Source organism: Watersipora subatra, chromosome 7 (assembly GCF_963576615.1).
Source record: "Watersipora subatra chromosome 7, tzWatSuba1.1, whole genome shotgun sequence".
Classification (NCBI taxonomy): Eukaryota; Metazoa; Bryozoa; class Gymnolaemata; order Cheilostomatida; family Watersiporidae; genus Watersipora; species Watersipora subatra.
The window spans coordinates 25,257,337-25,281,216 of NC_088714.1; the positions used below are offsets into that span (position 1 = coordinate 25,257,337).

Here is a 23,880-nt window from a genome sequence, read left to right on the forward strand (position 1 = left end):
CATTGTTACGAGAATGTAGCTAACATAGAGAAAGAGAGTCTAAATACAGCAGACTACGATTTCCTGAAGAGTAAATACAAGTGGATGAGTAGGAAATACAGTACTAGGCCACCTTTCACTTAATTAGAGAAGCCATGCTATACGATACCTCTATGGATAATACGATACCTCTATGGTGCTTGAAAGTTGTTAAATCAAAAATCTAGGAGGGATGCAGTTGTGATAGCTTTTGACCATAACAAGACCTATGAACAACTTATTTCTAGGCAAGAATCAAAACCTGTTAGTAATAGCTTAAAATATTTTCAATTGCTGTAAGACTAGAATATTGTTGAAGTTATTGTGAAGGATATGAACACCTGTACAAAGTTACAACTGCGCTATAAACAGAGGATTATTCTCTAAATTGAACAAGAGCCCTGCTGCATCTTTAATACCCCGAATTATTAAACAGAGACCGTTTTTTTACAACCGGCTCATGCTGGCAAGGGTCAAAACCGCACCATCTGCTCTCCCTAAATGCTAGGCTTAAAGTATGACAAAAAGGAAGAATCTATAGAAAGTTTTAAAGCTACAATAACATTTCGAATGAAGGGTTGTAGTCATTACAATGAACTTAACAGCTGACCGCCTGATGAACTCACTGATTTGTTATTATGCACCCGAATCAGTCAAGCCATAAAATGATGTATGAACACTGCAAAGGGCGTGTGCCCCTAAATTTGTTCTCTAATAAATTTCATGGCTGATAAAAAGGTTTATGTGTTGTTTGTGCTTTTAATGAAACAAATTTTTAACAGCTTCATATATTAAAACCCAGCTTTGAATTATAATAATTATATTCATGAGCAAAACTATGCACTTGCAATGTGTGACACGTGCCAAGAAGCGGTAAATCACTTCGATAAGCAAACTATTGTTACACCACGCTGTAATAAATATAGAGTAGATATTGAGAAAGGGTAGAACAGCTGAATGTAGCAATTGAGATTAGTGAGATTAGTTGAGATTAGTGAAGATTTTCAATGTAAGGGCTACAAGCTGTTCATATAACAGCCTGACCAAGTTTTTTTAGACATCAGCTGTTGAAGAAATGTTCCATGTATGGACCTTGCATTTGTGAAAGCTTAAATAAAACGTATTTAAATGATATTGAAAGTTTACCTAGTATCCTCTTTTCGTCATTCCTTCAAATGAAAATAGTGTGATATTTTCAACAGACTGCAGTTGCTTGAAACAGAAAGTTTTGTGCAAAAGTGGTCAGAGCTGTAGCCGTCAACAACAAGAAAAGTGAAGGGGAAACCATTTTTGTTTATCAAAAAGCTTAAAATTTGAAGATAATTTCAAAAAATTAATACTGTAAAATTTATCTGAAGCAAACCAACTAAATGAAACTACTACTTATTAAATTAAATTTAATGAATAATAACACATTTATCAATATTTATAAATTTTCACATACCTGGAAACATAGCTCTGGTGTGTCTCCATGTATGGGGATAATAAATTTCATGAATGGTAAACTTTATTAATAATTGTAAATTTTAACACAAATGACCTTTTTATCATATTTTAAATTATGATTAGTCTAAGTTGAGAGCTCAGTTAGCAATGCTAAATAAACACTGTTCAGACTAGTTCACCAGATGATATGCACACCTAGCCCTCACTACACACAGTTCTCTTCGCTGCTCATCTCACATTGATAGAGTCAGTATTGATAGACAAAAACTCATATGCTACGCCCTGGGTTTATAAGCAGATATAGCGCAAAGTACATTGTGCAGCGTAGCTCTGCTGCACTACAGCTAGAAGTTAACAAAAAACCAAAAGAGAAGAATATCAACTCTCTTAAAAGTTAGGATGCTTTTGGATTCTTGATTCCTGCCCTAAAGAAGTATATGTGACAATATATATATATATATATATATATATATATATATATATATATATATATATATATATATATATATTTATATATATATATATTTATATATATATATAAATATATATATATATATATATTTATATATATATATTTATATATATATATAAATATATATAAATATATATATACATATTTATATATATATACACACATATATATATATAAATATATATATATATATCTATATATATATACATATATATATATAAAAGGAATCTGTTGCAGAATTGGTAGCTGATCAGCAATCAGTTATTTCTACAGAAAACAAGCTTGCAGCTATTTCCTGCTATTAGCTTTCAAGGACATACGGCAGTGACACGCGGCAGACGTGGTAATTATTCTATTGATTGCCACTAAATGAATTCGATAAAATGTTTTTAGCATAAAATGATTGTGATTATTATCGTTAAAGCATTTGATTATCATAACCTAGATACTTTAAAATATTAATGAAGACCTCAAGCCATGGCTTTTAAATATGCATTGCCATGCATGCCCTTATTGACTGGTCATGGCTTTACAGCATGTGAATGTCTGATAGTTGTGAGTGCAGCTTATGCGCATGGGCTACCTGTCACGCGATTGAGTCAGGACTTACCTAAAGCATATCAGTGAAAACTCTACTTAAAACATGGTGCTCCTATAGCATGTGGTCCTCCACATTATAACGTAAGATTTACCTACCTTTAGTATTATAGCATTTGCCAGTTAGCTATCCAATTTCGTAGCCTCCCTTTTATTTAGGCAACTTGTTTGTTGACTTTGCGCCATGCACTTTGTCACCATACTGCTGGTCCATATACATATTTGACTGCAGTACCCTATTAAATCTGTTTCCAGACAAATCTGGTAACGAATGCTGGTCACATGGTATAACTCACCGTTAATCTGGGTAGCCCACATATGATCGTATAACTCACCTTTCATCTGGTTAGGCCACATATAGCCGTAGAACTCACCTTTCATCTGGGTAGGCCACATATGGCCGGATAACTCGGTTAATCTGGGTAGGCCACATATGGCCGTATAACTCACCTTTCATCTGGATAGGCCACATATGGCCGGATAACTCGGTTAATCTGGGTAGGCCACATATGGCCGTATAACTCACCTTTCATCTGGGTAGGCCACATATGGCCGTAGAACTCACCTTTCATCTGGGTAGGCCACATAGGGCCATAGAAATCACCTTCTACCTAGGTAGGCCACATATGACAATAGACCTCACCCACACCTGAGTAGGCCACATACAACGGTAGACCTCACCCTATAGTAGCATCTAAAATCCCTACTAGCTAGCAAGCTAAAAATTGATGTAGTGATAGCATTGTTTATACATGTAGCAACCACTTTGGCCAAAATAACACAGACCTTACCGAGCTTGAGTATTGAGTACCCACTACAATTCATCTTATTTTCCTTAGCGCGAGGAAGCACAACTCTTATACTAGCACCAGACAACTGATAGCAGCTAAGCTGCTTTATTTTGAGGCAAATAAAGTCATTATCTACTCAAGTTTGTTCATGCAATGTGACCACAAGCTGCACTTTATTTAAAATGTGAGCTGTCTGTGCATGTTATAGGAAAAAACAAAAGCAAACTTGATGTGAACTAAAAGGCAGTGCAAAATATTTGTACTATTGTTAGCCTGGCAAATGAGTAAATTGCAAAGCACACTGGAGGCATCAAATATAAGAAAATATTTTGTCTATGGCACTAGCAGAAATCAATTTTTTATGGTTTTTGTGCTATAAATTTTATATTTCTATTATTTTGTTTCAAAAATAAGAGCAAAGTTTTGGGCTGTTTTAACAATGTTTTAGCCATCAGTTGGCCGATCATAGCTAAGCAACAGAGGAAACTACAGTATCTTTCTCTAAGTATAATGTCCTGAGGGAACGTATGCAATCAGTGTGTTCTCTACTTCTTATAACCATGGCTTTTTTTGGCAGATTTCAACAGTGTTTTGCTATTACCTTCTGTTGGGTCTTCTTTTAGACAACATCTCTCGCTAGCTGAGCCATTGGCTCGCAGAAGAGCTTTTCACCTTTTGTCAAGTTTTGTTTTTAATTGCTAGCCACCGTCCTCATGCATGCTGAAACGCAGATCCTCTAATGATCTCAACACACTTTACTAATCTTGAGCTCAGGTAACCATCAAGGCCTTCGAGGCATACAGGAAATAAAAGGTATAGAGTTAACAGGAGAAATGGTTCCTAGGCAATATATAGAAACCAAAACATGTGCTACACTAATTTTTTAGCAAAAAAACTTTGAGAATTTAATTTCATTGAATTTAATAAACATTGAGTTGTTACCATAACAGATATCGAGTTGCTACCATAACATATTCTGAGTTGTTATCATAACAGATACTAAGTTGTTACCATAACACTTATTGAGCTCAACACCTCAATTCCTGTTATGCTAACAGCTCCAAACGTGTTATGGTAGAAACTCAATACTATAACAAGTATTGAGTTGTTACCATAACGGGAATTGAGTTGCAAACATAACAGATAATGAGTTGCTACCATAACAGATAATGAGTTGCCACCATAACAGATATTGAGTTATTATCATAACAGATATTGAGTTGTTAACGTAACCCATTTTAAGTTGTTATCACAACAGATATTTAGTGGGAATAATAACATATATTGAACTGTTACTGTAACATACATTGAATTGTTATCGTATTATTGTTATGTTGAATTGTTCGTAATGAATGTTGAGTTGTTACCATAACAGATACTAAGTTGTTGATGCTGCATATAGCAGATATTGCATATCTGAGTCAGTTAATGCTGTAATTGCCACGTTTTTAACTTTCACTAGCTATCTGTCACACTAAGTCAAAACTGCAAAATTATTTAATTAAATTATTATTTAATTTTTTAATGCAATTTTATTAAAATGTCGAAAGATGATATAAACTGATATTTTAATGATTAAGCAAATTATTTTATTACATAGAAATACTGTAGTTAGATTGTATTCCTGTAAAGTATTATAAATATTAGAACTAAGGAAATATAAAGCAAATGATCATTTTCATTTAGTTAAAAAACTCAGATAAAATAACATATTAAAAATATTTGAATTGCTACTTGTTGAACTTTTACTACACAGTGATTGTTTGACAGGTGTTTGTACTGACAGGTGCTAGTATTGACAGGCACTTGTACTGATCATTATGAAAAAATCTAGAATCACAGCCATTTACAAAGTTGTATCTTTAAATGTGAGCAATAAGTAAAGGTAAAATAGAAAAATCAATTGCCAGAAGAAAAAACATGACATATAATAAGATTTGGCAAACTCTGCTGTACCATCCTACTTGAAGTTCGAATATTCTGAAAATTCGTTGATATAGTCTTGTACAATGCTGTAGATGTGGCTGTAGTGTTCCTAAAAGACACAAGTTGAATGTTGTTCCTGCGCTCACAATAATTATGTTTTTATAACAATATGTTTTAAACAATAATAACCAGTACAAATAAACTACCGAAAGAGCAACCGGGTCTTTGACACACTGAGACATAGAGGTGGAATGAGACATGAGACATCTCGAGTATTGACCAGTCTTGTCCCGGATCGATCTCGTCGCGACCTAACTATTGCCAAACTAGAGAGACAGGAAATAGAACTAAAGCGCCTGCACACTGCTGTTAAAACATGGCTGCAGAAGAAGAGGTTTTGCCAATTTTAGTTCCATCACCAGTCAAAAATTCAAAAGTGTGGTGTGGTCTTATTTTGGCTTTAAAACAGAAGATTTAACAATTTAGTTTAATTTCTTCTTGCGGTAACAACAACTCCGTATATAAAGTAAGACCTATTCAATATATGGTGAAAATATACATGTACAAAGCAATATGCTTATAATAATTATTATCAATCAAGCACAAAAATCTTAGAAGTACAACTGCTAGAAACTGCTTAGAAATACAATCATTTGCTATTTTAGAGCAGTTTTTGTCACTTTTGTTTAAAAAAATACATGCATATTGCTATTAAAATACTGTAATTAAATCGTTTACACCAGGTGAAAATTCAATTTAAAAAGAGGTTTATCAATTTCATATATCAAGTGCGCTAGTCCTTGTGTAGTGAAATCATCACCAAATGCTCATTATTTTACTGTCTCATGTCTCGAGTCTCGAATTTTTACAAGACAGTGTCTCGAGTCTCGTCCCGAACTTAAAAAGCCTGTTTCGTTCCACCTCTACTGAGACAAGACTAATCTGAGCATTTGACATATTGAGACAACTTTAATCTTGGCTTTTGACACACTGAGACAAGTTTGATTTGAGAATTTGATATAATCACTGGATTTCCAAGCTTCAAAAAATTTGGAGTTGATGTCGGCCAACGAATTCACACCCTACCGTTTCAATAATTCGGAGTTGCACTTTATCGACTTTTCGAAGACTAGTGATATACCCCTCAAAACAGAAATTTTATAAGTGCACCCGCCTTCGAATCACAGTAACTTTTCAATTCCCACTTTGTACACTTGTTGCACCAACTCATCCAGGATGCCTGATCAGAATTTTTTTATTATTAACAATATTAATACACCTCTATATTACAGAACAGCAACAGAATTTACTCCCTGCTATACAGTTATTACTTTGAAGGTCGCATAAACGACAATCGCTTCAAGTAAAAAACTTATTCTATGCTAGACAAGTTAAGCCTAGAAAGAGGCCGGCACCAGAGCAGTAGGAGTATATACAATCGGTAGGTTTATTTATTTAACAAATAAAGTTTATCATTGTTGTCTGAGCAGCCTATTGTTTACAATAGTAGTTCAAATATACATGTCTGGTAGTATGATGAAATGTGATGAATTTTTTTACATCTACTGGGGAAAGCTCAACTGGTATTGTCAATTTGAATTCATTCACAGTGGGCGTATCTGTGACATTAAATAGTAGACTCACTGCAAATGTCTTCGCACAAATTTTGCAAAGCAAAATAGTGTCGAATCCACTCGGATCTTACAGTTTCTATGATTTGGAGTAAAAGAAACTAAGAATCCATTTGAAGCATGAAAACCCAGTAGCTGATACAAGTTTAATCTATGCTTTTGACTCACTAAGACAAGTTTAATATGAGCACTTGACACACTGAGACAAGTTTAATATGAGCACTTGACACACTGAGACAGGTTTAGTCTGAACATTTGAAATACTGAGACAAGTTTAATCTGAGCCCTTGACACATTGAGACAAGTTTAATCTGAGCACTTGACACACTGAGACAGGTTTAATCTGAGCACTTGACATACTGAGACAAGTTTAATCTGAGCATCTGACACAATAAGACAAGTATAATCACTTTAAAACTCACAGGAAGTGATACAAACTGAGGCCTTCGAAGTTTAGCCATGACAGTTGGATAGTAAATATCGACATCCTGCTCAACTTTCAGCTTCTCTATAGCATTGTGTGCACAGATGTAGAGACCGCATCTTGTGCTAGCATCCCTGTATTAAAGTTTTGCACGAATTCAATAAAATAAAATAACTGGCGATTGATGATGAAACAGGGAAAGAGAGCTCTCTGCACCTAAATATATTACTAGGCTAACTGAATAAGAGTTCTAGCATTGATTTCTAGAATTGTTTAAAGTTCTGTGTGGCACTTGATACCATAACATATCCTTTTAAAAAGCACTTTACACAATTGCGCTCATGCAGAGGTACACATTGGTCTTATGCTTCAAAAATATATTTTTCTACAAGCCATTATTTATATAAAATATGTCTGCACTTTTGTTTTTAAACATTTGGAAGAGAACATAACAAAGTTTTTTGTCAAAACATTTATGGCAAAGGAAATGCATTAAGCTCATGGACTATGTAGCAGCCAAGCTCATATCACACAATCTATTACCTAATCCAAAGGCTTAAGGCTATATAATCATAACCATATCACTTTTTTACTTATTTACATAGACCTACGACTTAATAACGGTCAATTTTTCAAACTTTTATTTTTAGATAATGTTTTTAACTCAGTCTACTAGAGTGAACTGATATTAGGAGCTCCATTGAAATTACAACATGGAGGTTTGAATGCAAATAATCTGTCACGCACAAGAAGCTATTGAAAAGTCCCTTCTCTAATAAAAAAGTGCTTAAAGATAGCTTTCTTCAAAAATGGTATGCTGGAAAAAATGTTATGAAGGACTAATATTAGAAACAAGATGTGTTTTGTGTCAAGCTTAGAGGAGTTACAATAAATGCATTTATCAACCGATGCTTTCTATTTTGTCCACTCTGTTCGTGAGTGTAACAATTGACTGTTTAGCTTAAATATTCACACAAGTTTTAGTAAGTTGAAGGCTTACTACAGGCAACATAGTGTTTGAGTTTTGTGTATGACATTGGGTCAAGCAGACTATGAAATTATTGAACACCCTTTACAACAGCGATGAAGCTATGATTGTATTTTACATGCTACTTGCTACTAAATAGATTAGTGCTGAATGACCTGCAGCGCCCAAATGTGGTTGTCAGATATTCACATGTAGCATGGAATATTTTATATTGTAGATATGAAGGCTTTTCACAATTGTATGTGTGAAACTTATTGCTTTTCGCTTTTTCCTTATACATGGTCAGGCTTGACGCTATACATTACATTAAGCACAGCGTAAAGTAGTGAGTATTCGTTTTGAACAGGTTGAGCTGAGCTGTTTGTTTTGTGGTCTTGTTATTTTGCAATATAAACTATGTATTATCACTCATTCTGATTTTGTTTCACTCTATACTTAATGAGTATAAATAAAAATTTTTGAGCTATTAATAGAATGTTAAAAAAATTTAAATAACTTGAAAATGATTTTTTTTACTTGCGCGAGCTTAATGACTTTGACATGTTTTACTAAAAGAGCAATCAGCTCAATATACTATAGCATGAGTATGTTCTAAACATTTTTATATGAATGAAGTGCAATGCAGTTTGTGTGTTTAGCAGACCTTTGCCATGTCACAATTTAGTAAGTTTTGATGAATCAAAAAAAGTCAATTTTTAAGTGAGCATAAATTTCATACAATTGTATGTCGCACTTTAGCCAAAAATACTCAAATTAATCTAACAATTCTTAAACCAACAGTTGCTAAAACTATTTAAAGCAGCTGACGATGGCACTCAGAACTTCTGATAGTGACACTTACATGCAAGTGGCCTGTGGCAGTGGCTTTTAGAACCTTTGATAGTGACACTTACATGTAGGTGACAGTGACTCTTAGAACCTCTGATAGTGACACTTACATGCAAGTAGTAGTGGCACTCAGAATCTCTGATAGTGACACTTACATGCAGATGGCAGTGGCTCTTAGAACCTCTGATAGTGACACTTATGTGCAGGTGGCAGTGGCTCTCACAACCTCTGATAGTGACACTTACATGGAGGTGACAGTGGTACTCACAACCTCTAATAGTGACACATACAAACAGAGGACAGTGGCATTTGCAAAGTCCGATTGTGACACTTACAAGCAGGTGACTGTGACTTTACGGCTGCATGTTTGTTGCTGAAGCTTTTCTACAGCCAAATGCAAAGCAATGATTTTTCGTGATGGAGGAAGGCTGTTTGCTTCCCAATTCTTCAGAACTATCACATAAACAGCCTCCTTTGCCTGCATAGAAATAAATATTAATTTTCATCAAATGCTTTGCAAAGATTATGACTTGTTGTGTTTTTGCATATGCTAAAGCTTTGGTATGCTAGAAAATTCTTTCATGCAAGTGCTAAAATACTTGTTGTTTTCATAAACATTGAAATGAAGCTAAAAAATGAATAATTCTGTAGCAATCTGAAATTGGCATATTAGTGAAAATAACTGATAGACTCTTATGTTTTACTACAAACAACTCAAAATACTCATCGTGAAAAGAATACAAAACTATTTTTTTGGATATACCATGTCAAGGAGTTAGAATTTCAAGGAATGCTGGGTGCTGAGTACATTCTTTTTTATCTAGTCTAAATACATGTACATGTATATTGTTTGGCTGGGACTTGATAAAAAAGACATGTATAAATATTGGTTTCTGTGTTTGTGCAATGTACAAGCCCAAAAACAAACAAAACCTTAATAAAAAAGCCTAAATTCTCATTGATCCCTTCTCCGCTTCATTTTGAAAAATTATAGGAAATAACAGGTAGGAATACGCAAAAAATAATCACCTCTTTAATCCTTTGGCAAAACATTTTTATACGTTTATTGTATAATGTTCTATATAATATATAGAATATTAATATTAGAATAATAGAATAAAATAATATATATATAATAGAATATTATATAATATTATTATATTCTATAAGATTCATTGCTACAGTGAATGGTCAGCAAATAAAAGCACATAAGCAAGTTTCATTTAAAAAGACTGAAATACATTTACTTACAAAATTCTGCCAAACAGAAGAAATTTTGATGTATAAATCAATTGAAATGATGGAAATGTTTAAAAAACTTCTGCTACATTTGTTTATTTTTAAGTTTTAATATTTAAGAAGATTCCTTTTAAACTCAAACATTACACCATTGCATTATTAGATTAAACGTTCCTTTTAATACTTTCAACATTTGACAATATTTCAACTTTTGTGAAGTAGAGGTTTGACACAAATTGCAATAAAGATGGCTTCATATATTTTTAACTAGTGAGTAAATTCTATAATAATACATTTTATATCAATGTAAGTTTATGTTGGCAGTTGAAAAATGTGCTGCCGTTGTGGCTCAGTTTAAAATTTTAAAAAACTTTGTAAACAAGATATTAGCTCGACAGGATGAAGATTGATACAAACTGTGTAGCTCAGCTGTTTCCTGCTCTTTTGTAACATCTAGACACTTTCATCAATATTTATATTTTATAAACTACTATACAGATGATGAATAAATGCTGAAAAACTAAATGAAATGACAAATTTTAATGTCACAATTTAGAAGACCGATCACTCTTTAAATTGCGGCTGAATGGGACTACTAGCTATACAGTTATTTATTGATTACGCATTAAATGAGCTATTTTTACTAAAACTTCTGCCAATTCTGAAAATAATGTCATTCAACAGAAATGAATAGCTAACTGAAACTCTCAGAGAATTATCTTCCAAATTACTTATTTCAAGCAGCCCTTCAGTGATTCTGCCACAATACTTAAAAAAAACTTGCCTCTTTAGACTCGACCTCTAAGGATAAAGTCATTACGTGCTCGGAGTCAGTCGAAGAGTTCCGTTTAATAAGGATTGAGCCAGCAACCATGTCTGTACCATCAATGCCTGGGTAGAATGGAGTCTGTAAAAAAAGCACGGTCTTAAAAAAACTGAATATTGCCTATTAAGATAAAAAGGTTAACTTTTAATTATGCTTAAATCAAACCAAAATGCTTGTTTATGCAAATAGGTTATTTCAAGACTCCTGATGCAAGGTAGTTAAAGTGACGTTTTGATTGAGTCTCAAATCAACGTACTGATAGACTTATGTACGAACATTTAGATAGGAGCAGGTAGGCCAAATATTCAATAAAGTTTCTGGTTACAAATTTGGTATTTTTCTTATAACTATTCAATAAAATATAGAAGCTAATTTACATGAAATTCGTAAAGGCAGATGTTGCATGAGAGAGCAACTCCATGCAATGAAACGTTAGATGATGCAATCATCATCTTTAAATACTGATGTTAGCTCAAACAGAAACTATGCTAACACCTATTCTAATTCAAACTAACCCTTTTTATGTCTGTCAATTTATATACCATAAACAACAATCAAAATGTTAAAACTATTTTGATTAAAAGAATGCAAAAAAGTTAATCATTTTGATAGCTCTAACATTTTTAAATGATTAATTGTAAGCAGTTGGTTGCTAGCGTACTCTATGTTTAACTTCTTTTTTATTGCATCTAGCAATAGCTTGTTGCAGTGATTTTCATCCAGCTTTTCACCGCTATACAGCGTAAAACAAGCGCATCAATATAGCTGACAAAAAGCTGATAAGGAGAAAATCAGAGAAGCATGCATCTTACTCTAAAATGATGTGAAAGTAAAATAGATTCACTGTCTCACGCCTCACACATGTTCAGTTAAAGAGTTACCAGAGAAAGCTCTAGAAAAGAATCTAGTGAGTCGTGTTGTATTTACCAACTCTATAACGCCAAACAAACCGTTGTTAATCCGCTCAGCGTTGGCTAGAAATTAGTAACAATAAATCAAAGTTGAACATGAGTTGACTAATTATTTACATTCTAAGAGTTTGCTGAATAAATTGGAACATTTGCAGATGAGATCAACATGGAAGCAGCGGTGTCAATATGTTCTGATAACACGTGTTTACTCTCTGATAGCATGACCTTTCCTATTTCTGTCACTAAATATTTACCTTTAGAAACTAACGCAAATCCTAATCACCTTGACACTGCATCCTGTATTTGGCATGGCTACTGTTAATCAATACCATAGAGCAGCTATTAAAATTTTAAAGCTATCAGAGCCGAAGGCTAGATTAAGGGTTATACAAGTAAAGCTTTAAGCCATGTTTCTCAAATTTTTTCTGCTTATGGAATTTGACTAACTCATTTTTGTTCTATTGATCTTTTATGCTGTCGATGAACACACGCTGGGCTAATATAATTTTTGCAGCATGGTATTTTTAGTAAACTAAACGTGTCATTGATTTTTTTGATGCTATATGAGGTCAAGATTTGTGGCTATCTGCCTATGAACTGAACTAAGGGTATATAGGAGGTTGCCAGAGGTAGAACAAATTAATTGAAATAACATACATGTCAAATTACGATGACTGCTGTGGTTCTAAGTCAAACCTATCGAGTATTCATTTACGTTACATTTTTTAGTTTTTATTGCCTAAAGCCCATTTAAACAAAATGCTTGCTTTTGTATTTACTGAGACAGTGCTACATATATGCTTCAGTCAATCATATATGACAGCTAATATACAACAGCTCGCACTTTGTGATTTAAATAAGTTCCTGTGGCTGTTCAATATGTTTTAGACCTTCAGGCCAATACTTTGCAAGCTGCAATCTGGTTGAAATTACCCCATTCTTCAAAAGTATACTAATAACTAAATATAAATCTTTTTAGCTACAGTAGAGCGCAATTAAAAATTTACAGCAATCTCAAATATTTTCATTTTTGACTCCAACAATGGAACTCCTCTATTATACACCTTTTTAAAAACCACTATTGTTATGCGAATTGCTTGTTATGCGAATTGCTTGTTATGCGAGTTGCTTGTTGTGCGAGTTGCTTGTTATGCGAGTTGCTTGTTATGCGAGTTGCTTGTTATGCGAGTTGCTTGTTATGCGAGTTGCTTGTTATGCGAGTTGCTTGTTATGCGAGTTGCTTGATATGTGTAGGCGCTTTCAGTTTTAAAACTTCATTGTGATTTTATGAATTTAAAATAATCAATCCAAGAAATTTACAGCTTAGCAAAGATCTCACTGCTGCACTCGGCCTAAATTTATTTACAAAAATTACCGGAATGACGTTTAATGTAATTTACAAATTAATCTTTTATACTAAAAGCGGTGTCTGTCTGTCTGTCTGTTTGCAGACAGGGTTAGAAGTTAGGATAAAATACAAAATATGAAACGTGAAATATAACATATAAATAAAGTAATGTTATTATATATTTTCTGCGTATAACAGAAAGAATTATGACTGAATTTAGAAAAAATTTCATTAATCATAATATTTGAGGCGAAAAAAATTTCTGATCAGAATTATCTTTGCTAAGTCAATAAATACAAGTCAAGGCCAGAACCTTACAAGATGGGGCATATATCTATCAGCATCGGTGTATTTACTCATTGGAAGTTGTATGCAGGTATTTGATGAGTTTGAAGTACACGGTAAGAAAATATTTAGGCTGACCAATGAATTTGTCAAATAACAAGACAAATGCAGCAGCGGAACTAATATAAAATGTTCGCAAAGATTGTTATTTATTCAAAAATTTTGTACATATTAATTTCAGCTTTTTTTGAAAAATAAATTCGTGGAATAAAGTTTGTATTACTTGATGTGCTTTCTATTGCTTATTAGTTTAAACAAAATATTGGATTGGTGGCTAAAAGAGTGCATTTAAAAAAAAGGTTTATTTACGTACAATTTGTTAGATATAAATTATTTTACTGTTACATTTATGAACATCAGTAATAATGATACTTAATACTCTACACTACAAAATACAGGAACAAATTCTTTTGTAAACAAAAATGGACCAATGAAAATGTTGTAGAATGTTTTGTTATCTTACTATTTTGTAACTTTGTCCAAGAGAGCCCACAGCAATAGAGCAATTAAACCTAGATAGCTTTTATAGTTCCACACAGTTAAAATAGAATAGAATAAACATCAACTTCCTATAAAGGTGTAAAAGGTGCAAGGCAGAAAGCAGCATACACTTATAAGCGAAGAAATATAGAAAACATGAGCTAGTCATCGCATTTCCACGCTTTATAAAATTATTTCACACCAGTTTTTGTGCTTCCTAAAGCGGAATTACAGTCAAAGAAGGGCATATAAAAAACTTTATAAATTACAGTGGATTGACATGTCAGCAGGGAAAACGGTTAAATAATAACTGCGCTGCTGAGCCATCTTAAACTGTTTTTAGCCCACTTGTTTATCGCTATTGATTGACAACGCCAACAACTTTTTGTAAGCTTTAAAGTAAGCAGAGACAATTCGATTGACTAAAATAGCACGAGCTCCAAAGGCACGAGTACTTACGCTAGACAGGAAGGTGGAAATACGAGACTAGGTCACGCTCTCACTGTTAGAAATTAAGGGATTAAGCTACTCTACATAGCATTGTTGTCTGCTCAAAAAGTCAACTTTAAACTATTTATTCCTAAAAAATCTTACCAAACCATTGATCCACAATCAGAGATGAACTTGCACAAAATTTGAATAAAATTTTATCAGAAAGTGTCGGTATTTTTTATCATGTGTGATAATCTTTGATGTTTGAGGTGGTCTAACTGCCAGGAAGTTTAAACTTAAAATCAACAAAACTTGATGGCAGTTCAAACGATCAGAAAAAAGATGTGAAAATGACATCACTAGTTGTTATCGTTGCTATAGTTGATATCAGCTATTGCATTCAAGTTACAGTGTTATGCGCCTCTATTCTGTCAGTCTCTTTGTTACCATAGACATCATAATCACACCTTCGCTTGATCCGAGCATTTTTACAGCAATCAAATGATTTTGATTTTAATCATGGAACCCTCCGCAGTCAGATCATTTCAAACATCATAGAATATTGCAAATGATAGAAAAATACCGACACTTTCTATTTCCTATATGAAAATTTGGTGCAAGTTTATCTTTAAGATGCTTCTCTTCTAAAATGAGTTGAAACATCTATTGATACATAATAAATGTTATGAACTAAGGCTTCACCAGCATGCAGATGAGTTGAAACATCTATTGATACATAATAAATGTTATGAACTAAGGCTTCACCAGCATGCAGATGAGTTGAAAAATCTATTGATACATAATAAATGTTATGAACTAAGGCTTCACCAGCACGCAGATGAGTTGAAAAATCTATTGATACATAATAAATGTTATGAACTAAGGCTTCACCAGCATGCAGATGAGTTGAAACATCTATTGATACATAATAAATGTTATGAACTAAGGCTTCACCAGCATGCAGATGAGTTGAAAAATCTATTGATACATAATAAATGTTATGAACTAAGGCTTCACCAGCACGCAGATGAGTTGAAAAATCTATTGATACATAATAAATGTTATGAACTAAGGCTTCACCAGCATGCAGATGAGTTGAAACATCTATTGATACATAATAAATGTTATGAACTAAGGCTTCACCAGCATGCAGATGAGTTGAAACATCTATTGATACATAATAAATGTTATGAACTAAGGCTTCACCAGCATGCAGATGAGTTGAAACATCTATTGATACATAATAAATGTTATGAACTAAGGCTTCACCAGCATGCAGATGAGTTGAAACATCTATTGATACATAATAAATGTTATGAACTAAGGCTTCACCAGCATGCACAGAGCAATGCAATCAACAAACATGAGTAAAAAAGAAGTCAGTTTGGTGGTCAGATATGGTTTGCTCACTCACCTGAGTCATCTCCAGCTGCACAACTATATGTATCTGCCTCTCGGTCTGTAGCTGCCAGAAATCTCCAACTGTATGAGAGAGTGGCAACTGTGTGGCTATCCACTGTTTCTTCTCTCTGTAGCCCTGTTAACATTGAGCTTTCGTTAATCAAACCAACGTTATGTTTATTTATTAATGGTTATATCAAACTTTTCTGACAACATTTATTGAAAACATTTACACAGATATACTTACACCTTTTTTATCTTTTTTACAAATGCTATTAAAATTATGGAGTTACATTGTTAGTCTTAAAATGATTTGAAACCGTCAGGTTTGTCATGAATCAATTAAAGTACATTAGTGATAATTGATAACTTCAGATATGAGCTACATTAATACTGATAAAGGATGGTTCACGTTATATCTCAGTATGCCAATGTTAATACCGCAATACTTTGGTGATCCCTGTCATAACATCATTCACACCATGACCATCCATGGATGGTCATCAGTTCCCTACATAGTGCTCTCATCACACAATTCAGTCGCTGAAACGATAGAATACTAGTCCGGCAGCAACTACCTAGAAGGAAAATCTAGATTACACAACATATTGTATGACAGATAACCAGTCGAGTTGAAGTTTTTATTTTGATGTACGTAATAAGCATGGTGACTGCCAAATTTGAACTGGAGCAACAACTTTGTTGAATTCCTACGATGAAATAAGATTCAAATGGTGAGGTAAAAAAAATCACCATGTTTCACTTCGTAAGCTGAAAAAAATCGTATATCAGGGTGTTCGTATCCTGAGGGTGCACTGTATATGTAGTATATATAGTATATGTATACACTAGTACCCTGGTAGTCTAGTGCCTCATGTAAAATTGTCAGGTGCACATAAAGCACAGAAAACAAGCAACAGCAAAGCTATTTAATTTAGAAAGACCTCAGCTGATTGGTTGGTGACCTCAGCTGATTGGTTGGTGACCTCAGCTGATTGGTTGGTGACCTCAGCTGATTCGTGTTGGTCTCAGAGCATCGGTCTACCAAGCTAAATGTATCGAGTTGCAATATTGTTGTATCCTGAAATTCTAACCCTGGCTTTGAAGAGGGGCACGGACAGACATACACTACTCGTATTATAGAAAAGCTATATTTTTGTCTTACTTTCTTTTAGACGTATAAAATATTTTTTTTACAGCATAGAATTTTTGTAGAAAAAAGGGAAAAACTGTTTTAAACTGACATTGAAAGTGTGGGCTTCCATTAGTTCAGCATAAAATTACCAGGTGAACAGAATAAAAAAAAAACAGTTGCCGATGCAAATTGAAAATACCACAAGTGCTGTACAGTCATTAAATTAATAAGTTTAGTTTTTTATTTTTTGAAAGGGCCAAAGGGAAAATCTTTTGAGTTCGAAAAGATCTTGGAACAAATTAGGCTATTTTCATGTATTTTACACTTCATATAATGTAAAAATTCTATAACGTAATTGTTCTCAGAACAGATTACGGTATATACATTGTAGGGGCATCCACTGTATAAAGAAACAAGCATTCACATAATTCAGTGCTACTAGATGGCTTGGTTGTATTCCTATGTACTCAACCAAAATATGATGTGATCATTAGAGATTGACTTCAGACAAAGCTACCTTATAATCTTGTTTAATAGTACGCTATAGAGCTCACAAAACAAGTGTAAGTCATTCAACATCTTAATTTACATTTAAACCAGATACTTAGCTAGCATCTTCAAAAATGAGATAATTTGCAACAAGTTAAATATTATTTATGCTTTGAATGTTGAAAGATGAAGAAAATATTGTATGAAACTATCCAGAAGAATTTTTATTTCAACAGTATGACAATTTACTAATACTCAAAAAACTATTGCAATCATATTCAATTTATTTTAAAATCAATGTGGTTTTATTTTTTAAAGGTTTGTCCCAAATCAACTTAGTTTGAGATTATTAGGTGCAGTAAGATTGAATGTATTCAAACTTGAGGGTTAACAAATACAAGCAGACATGTAAAATCCCAAAAAACTTTGGAAGAAATTGAGATGACAGTTTAAAAACTGTTGGCTAAGTAAACATTGTAAGTATGTAAACATATTCACGCACAAAATTATAAGTATTCTCATAAAAATGAACATTTAGACAACGAAATTAAAAACAATTACATAGCTATTTTGCAGCTTGTATTTAGCTAGACAGTGATCAATGTTTGTTAATATTTAGAGTAATACAACCAATTGATGATGAGAAAAGCTGCAATTTCATCAGATGGTTAAAATAGTCAACAAATAACTCCCTGCACTCAGTTTTCAAACACTAATAATAAATCCATGATGTAAGTCCTATTTTTAGGAAATGCATATATCATAACTCACGTCTACAAAAGTAGCATTGACATAGTTCCCATGAGCTCCATTTATTAAATATGGCATGTGCTCATCAGCTGTAAAAATCCAAGCAGATACACATTTCAATTTACCCTGGTGGTGCAAATGTAAGTTGATATATACAGCCAACTTGACGCTTGGAAAAAAATTGACAAAAAAAGAAAGATTTGACGCAATAAAAGAAACCTGAAACTGTTAATAACTTCCAACACAGCAGGTTTGAGCCATTCCATAAAGAAAAACTACGATCATCACCCAAATCATTTACACCTAAAACAGATCATAACCATTCCGTAGTACTGTATATAGACTATATACGAAAGTAATTTAGTATATTTATAAGAAAGCGTTTCAGAGCTACTCTGAGAAAAAATAAACTGTCAAACCAAATAAAAAACTTCTTAGAATTATTTTTGTTATATTATTGTATAAAAAAGTATGGTAAACACGATGCTATATTCACAAAGTGCTCATTTTCAAATGCAACTTACTGATCAGTTTTCAACTCATTTTAGTGCAGGTGAAAGGTGGGCCGACAAATTTGATAAACCATAACAAAGTCTAATTGAGCATAAATGTAATCTATAAATCTAATTGAGCATACATAAAGATGTAATCAATAAGTCTAATTGAGCATACATACAGATGTAATCTATAAATCTAATTGAGCATACATAAAGATGTAATCTATAAGTCTAATTGAGCATACATACATATGTAATCTATAAATCTAATTGAGCATACATACAGATGTAATCTATAAATCTAATTGAGCATACATACATATGTAATCTATAAATCTAATTGAGCATACATACAGATGTAATCTATAAATCTAATTGAGCATACATAAAGATGTAATCTATAAGTCTAATTGAGCATACATACAGATGTAATCTATAAATCTAATTGAGCATACATAAAGATGTAATCTATAAGTCTAATTGAGCATACATACAGATGTAATCTATAAATCTAATTGAGCATACATAAAGATGTAATCTATAAGTCTAATTGAGCATACATACATATGTAATCTATAAATCTAATTGAGCATACATACAGATGTAATCTATAAATCTAATTGAGCATACATACAGATGTAATCTATAAATCTAATTGAGCATACATACAGATGTAATCTATAAATCTAATTGAGCATACATAAAGATGTAATCTATAAGTCTAATTGAGCATACATACAGATGTAATCTATAAATCTAATTGAGCATACATAAAGATGTAATCTATAAGTCTAATTGAGCATACATACAGATGTAATCTATAAATCTAATTGAGCATACATAAAGATGTAATCTATAAGTCTAATTGAGCATACATACAGATGTAATCTATAAATCTAATTGAGCATACATACAGATGTAATCTATAAATCTAATTGAGCATACATACAGATGTAATCTATAAATCTAATTGAGCATACATACAGATGTAATCTATAAATCTAATTGAGCATACATACAGATGTAATCTATAAATCTAATTGAGCATACATACAGATGTAATCTATAAATCTTAAAGTTTGTTTTTGTGTTTGCAACATAAAATGTGCTTTGCACTAGAATTGAACTTGACACCTGTAGTTCTGAAGGTCAGCAAGCAGCTATACTGCAATGTCCTTGCCATACTATAGCATAATAGGGCACATAATTATGCATCACTTAAAAATACTACCACGCTTCAAACTCATGACTGCGGTATAGATCATTATGCATAACGTAATGTCACAAGCTAGCTTCAGATGTAGGACATGGCTATTATTATAGTAAGTGACTAGCTTTACTAGTTCAGTTACTCAAATTCATTACGCAGATATTTTATTACCAGTGCAATGCCAGGCATTCATCTAATAATTCGATTAATTTAAGCCATTTAAAAAAAAAAATGTCCTGCTAGCTTTAAACTGGACATGTGCAAAATGATATTTTATAGTATTACAGTTTCTGAAGTAGTGATAATTACGACAAAAACAATTGCTACTTGCTAAACAAGAAGAAAAACAATAAACAAGAGAAATAATAATACAGCATTTAACCAAATGAGATTTTAATATTAAAGAAAATAATCAGAGTAACAAAAAAATTGTTTCAACAAAAACCTGTGTTCGGTAAAACTGTACAATCATACATACATGCCAGCATCTCTGAGTATCTGTTTTTCTTGCGGTTAGTAGAAGCACGTGCTGTTTTGTACGTGAGCGAGAGATCTTGAATTCTTTCGAGAATGTGCTGAAAGTATACAAGGGTAAACAGGTCACAAGTGAATATGACAGAATTCTTATATACGCTACACCTGTACACTACACTTAACACGCATTCTTAACATGCATTCCTTATTTCTATCTTAATATGTAACTAGCTGTGCCTCTCGGCGTTGCTCGAGCATTAAAAATCAGCTTATAAACAATGAGAAGTGATGAGAGTTGCCTGCCACTTGCTATTAGCCTGGCATATTGCCAGTGGAAAATTTCAGTAAGCTTACTAATAATAGTTAGGGCTTCTAATGACGTACACCATGACTTTGTGTTATGGTATTTGCTCTCATATAGCAACAGATACGACTAAGCGAGTCTATTAGTATCTATGGCCGAATCGGTACGGCGTTGGAATGGCCATCGGGAAAGTCCAGGATCACATCTTTTTCAGTAAGGATTCTTTATTCCAAGATTTTAATAGCTATAGCCAGAATGCAGACAGACGTGCCCCATATCCACGGACGTACTTTGAGAAATATATATATATATATATATATATATACATATATACATATATATAAATATATATACATATATATACATATATATATATATGCATATATATATTTCTCAAAGTATGTCCGTGGGTATGGGGACGTACAAACAGTTTAAAACAGTTTTTCTCTTTTTTCTACAAAAAGTCATATATATATATATATATATATATATATATATATATATATATATATATATATATATATATATACACAGTCAAACATGGATAACTCGGCCACGGATAGCTCGAAAACATGGTTAAGTCGAACAGTTTCTTTGGTCCGTTCCCACGTAATGATAAATTGCTATAGATAACTCGAACTCAACACTGTTAATTCGAACTGTTTTTTTGCCCAACGGCTGCCAAAACGGTTGTTATCGCTTTAGAAAATCACTTTATTCAAAGCCATAGAGGTAAACCTCATATTTTCGTAATTCATAAACGTTGTTATTACCACCATCGGCAAAATAATTTTGTCAACGACTTTTCTAAAGGTTTGGTCAAATTTGATTTATACTGCTATACGATTAATAGCACCGGCTTGCCGGGTCACGCGCGCAAGGATATTCGCCACGCACATACAAAACAAAAACAGCATGTTGTTTTGTATGTGCGTGGCGAAAATCCTTGAGTGCGTGACCCGGCTAGCCCGTGACGAATAGTTTTCCGACGTTGATTCCGTGTTGAATCAACGTCGGAATGTTGAATGTTTAAGACGTCTTAAAATTGTTTTTATTAAACGTATACGTTGTCTTAGCTAAAAAAACTATTCATCGTTTGACCTAAACACAGAATACGTGTGTACATTCAATAAGTATCCATTCAAAAAGCGTGAGTGATATACAATGTACCGTTAAACCTCGTAAAACTTTTAATTGAACTGCCTCGGAGTGTTGCTCTTAACGAATCCCAGGTAAAGTAAGGGATTTTTCTTTGGTAACTTTTTCTTGAAGTTGCATAAAGTTCAAGAAAAGTCGGCAAAATTGATCGTGGGTAAAACGCTCAAAAGAAAAAGATGTCTTTTCTTTTGAGCATTTCAACAACGATCAAGTTTTGCCAATGTCAATCTAAAAAAACGTCCTGGCAATAACATCACCTCAAACAACAAACCAATCTCAAGTGATAGAAAAATCTCTATACTTTTTGATAAAAACGTTTTAAACTTTACATTAGAAGCATTTAATTTGAAACAAGCCATTTGTGCTTTTGATTTATATTATAGTTTGCATATGTACATGTATCTACTAATAAATAAGTAAATACATGGACTTGTGACAGTGCTCTGATAACTTGAACGCTCTGATAATTCGAACACTTTTGCTCGGTCCCGTGAAGTTCGAGTTATCCATGTTTGACTGTATATATATATAAAAGTGTTTCCTCACCCCGGATAACCCGTATGGGTGGTAAATTCTGCTCTAACTCGGGTCTCCTACCAGAGACCTGGGAGTTTGAGCACTCGCCTCAAGATCTTAGCTGTTCCCAATAGCGCACTTTTCTGCAACTCACCTGAGTTGATTGTTGTTGGTATTTGGGCAAGCCACATTTTATGCGCCGGTGTTATTGCGCCCGATTGCCCCAATGACTACTGGGATTACAGTTGTTCTTACATTCCAGCATTTTTCAATTTCTTCTCCAAGAGGGAGATATTTCTCTACCTTTTCTTTTTCTTTGCTGTCTATATTGACGGCTATTGTCTACTTTTGTATATATATATATATACATATATATATATATACATATATATATATACATATATACATATATATATATATATATATATATATATATGTATATACATATACAAATACATGGTGTCTTACCATCGAGCATCAATACATGCTTTATATAATCATTTGCCAAAACAAACTATAGTTTAATCAAATGTTATTCTTTGACAAAAGGTATATGATTTATTTCATCAGTTTTATGCTTGGTTAAAACTTATCTTAGAACCGATAAAACTATACAGCTGTATTAATTGGATAACTGAACTTGAATATTATTTGACTAAAATGGAGACACAACTAACAAAATAAATGATGTTATAAATTAAGAAAAATCCTAATTTTCAACCATTTTATAAATTTGCCTATCAGAGGTACTTACACAGTTGAATAACAGCTAGTACATGGAGTTGATCAAAGCCAGAAAGTAAGTCTTTATCAGATAGAGACATAGAAAAGCTTAGCAAACTACAAAAACTTTCTGTTAGAGTGATGATACCTCTTACGGATTTGGTTACCGATGACAAACAAATAAGAGGCTTTTAGGCTCTACGAACTTTCAGTATTCTTGGAATTCTGCTGTCTAATGTACTCTAACAGAATATCTCATATACTCGACCAGTCACTTCATAGCTCTGTCTAATGTACTCTAACAGACTATCTCATATACTCGACCAGTCACTTCATAGCTCTGTCTAATGTACTCTAGCAGACTATCTCATATACTCGACCAGTCACTTCATAGCTCTGTCTAATGTACTCTAGCAGACTATCTCATATACCCGATCAGTCACTTCATAGCTCTGTCTAATGTACTCTAACAGACTATCTCATATACCCGACCAGTCACTTCATAGCTCTGTCTAATGTAC

General features: G+C 33.1%; 1 protein-coding gene across 1 annotated transcript in view; it reads right to left on the reverse strand.

The window, feature by feature from the left end:
• Nucleotides 1-4,927: 4,927 nt before the first annotated feature.
• Nucleotides 4,928-23,880, reverse strand: part of LOC137399516 (receptor-type tyrosine-protein phosphatase epsilon-like) — a 47,088-nt gene continuing 28,135 nt past the window's right edge. Inside the window, exons 20-26 of the mRNA XM_068085664.1 lie at nt 20,663-20,759; nt 18,499-18,566; nt 16,117-16,239; nt 11,145-11,267; nt 9,457-9,599; nt 7,304-7,439; nt 4,928-5,359 (exon numbers count right to left, since the gene is read on the reverse strand). Of these exons, the coding sequence (XP_067941765.1) occupies nt 5,285-5,359; nt 7,304-7,439; nt 9,457-9,599; nt 11,145-11,267; nt 16,117-16,239; nt 18,499-18,566; nt 20,663-20,759 (765 nt within the window). The 3' untranslated portion in view covers nt 4,928-5,284. The remainder of the gene's footprint in view (nt 5,360-7,303; nt 7,440-9,456; nt 9,600-11,144; nt 11,268-16,116; nt 16,240-18,498; nt 18,567-20,662; nt 20,760-23,880) is intronic.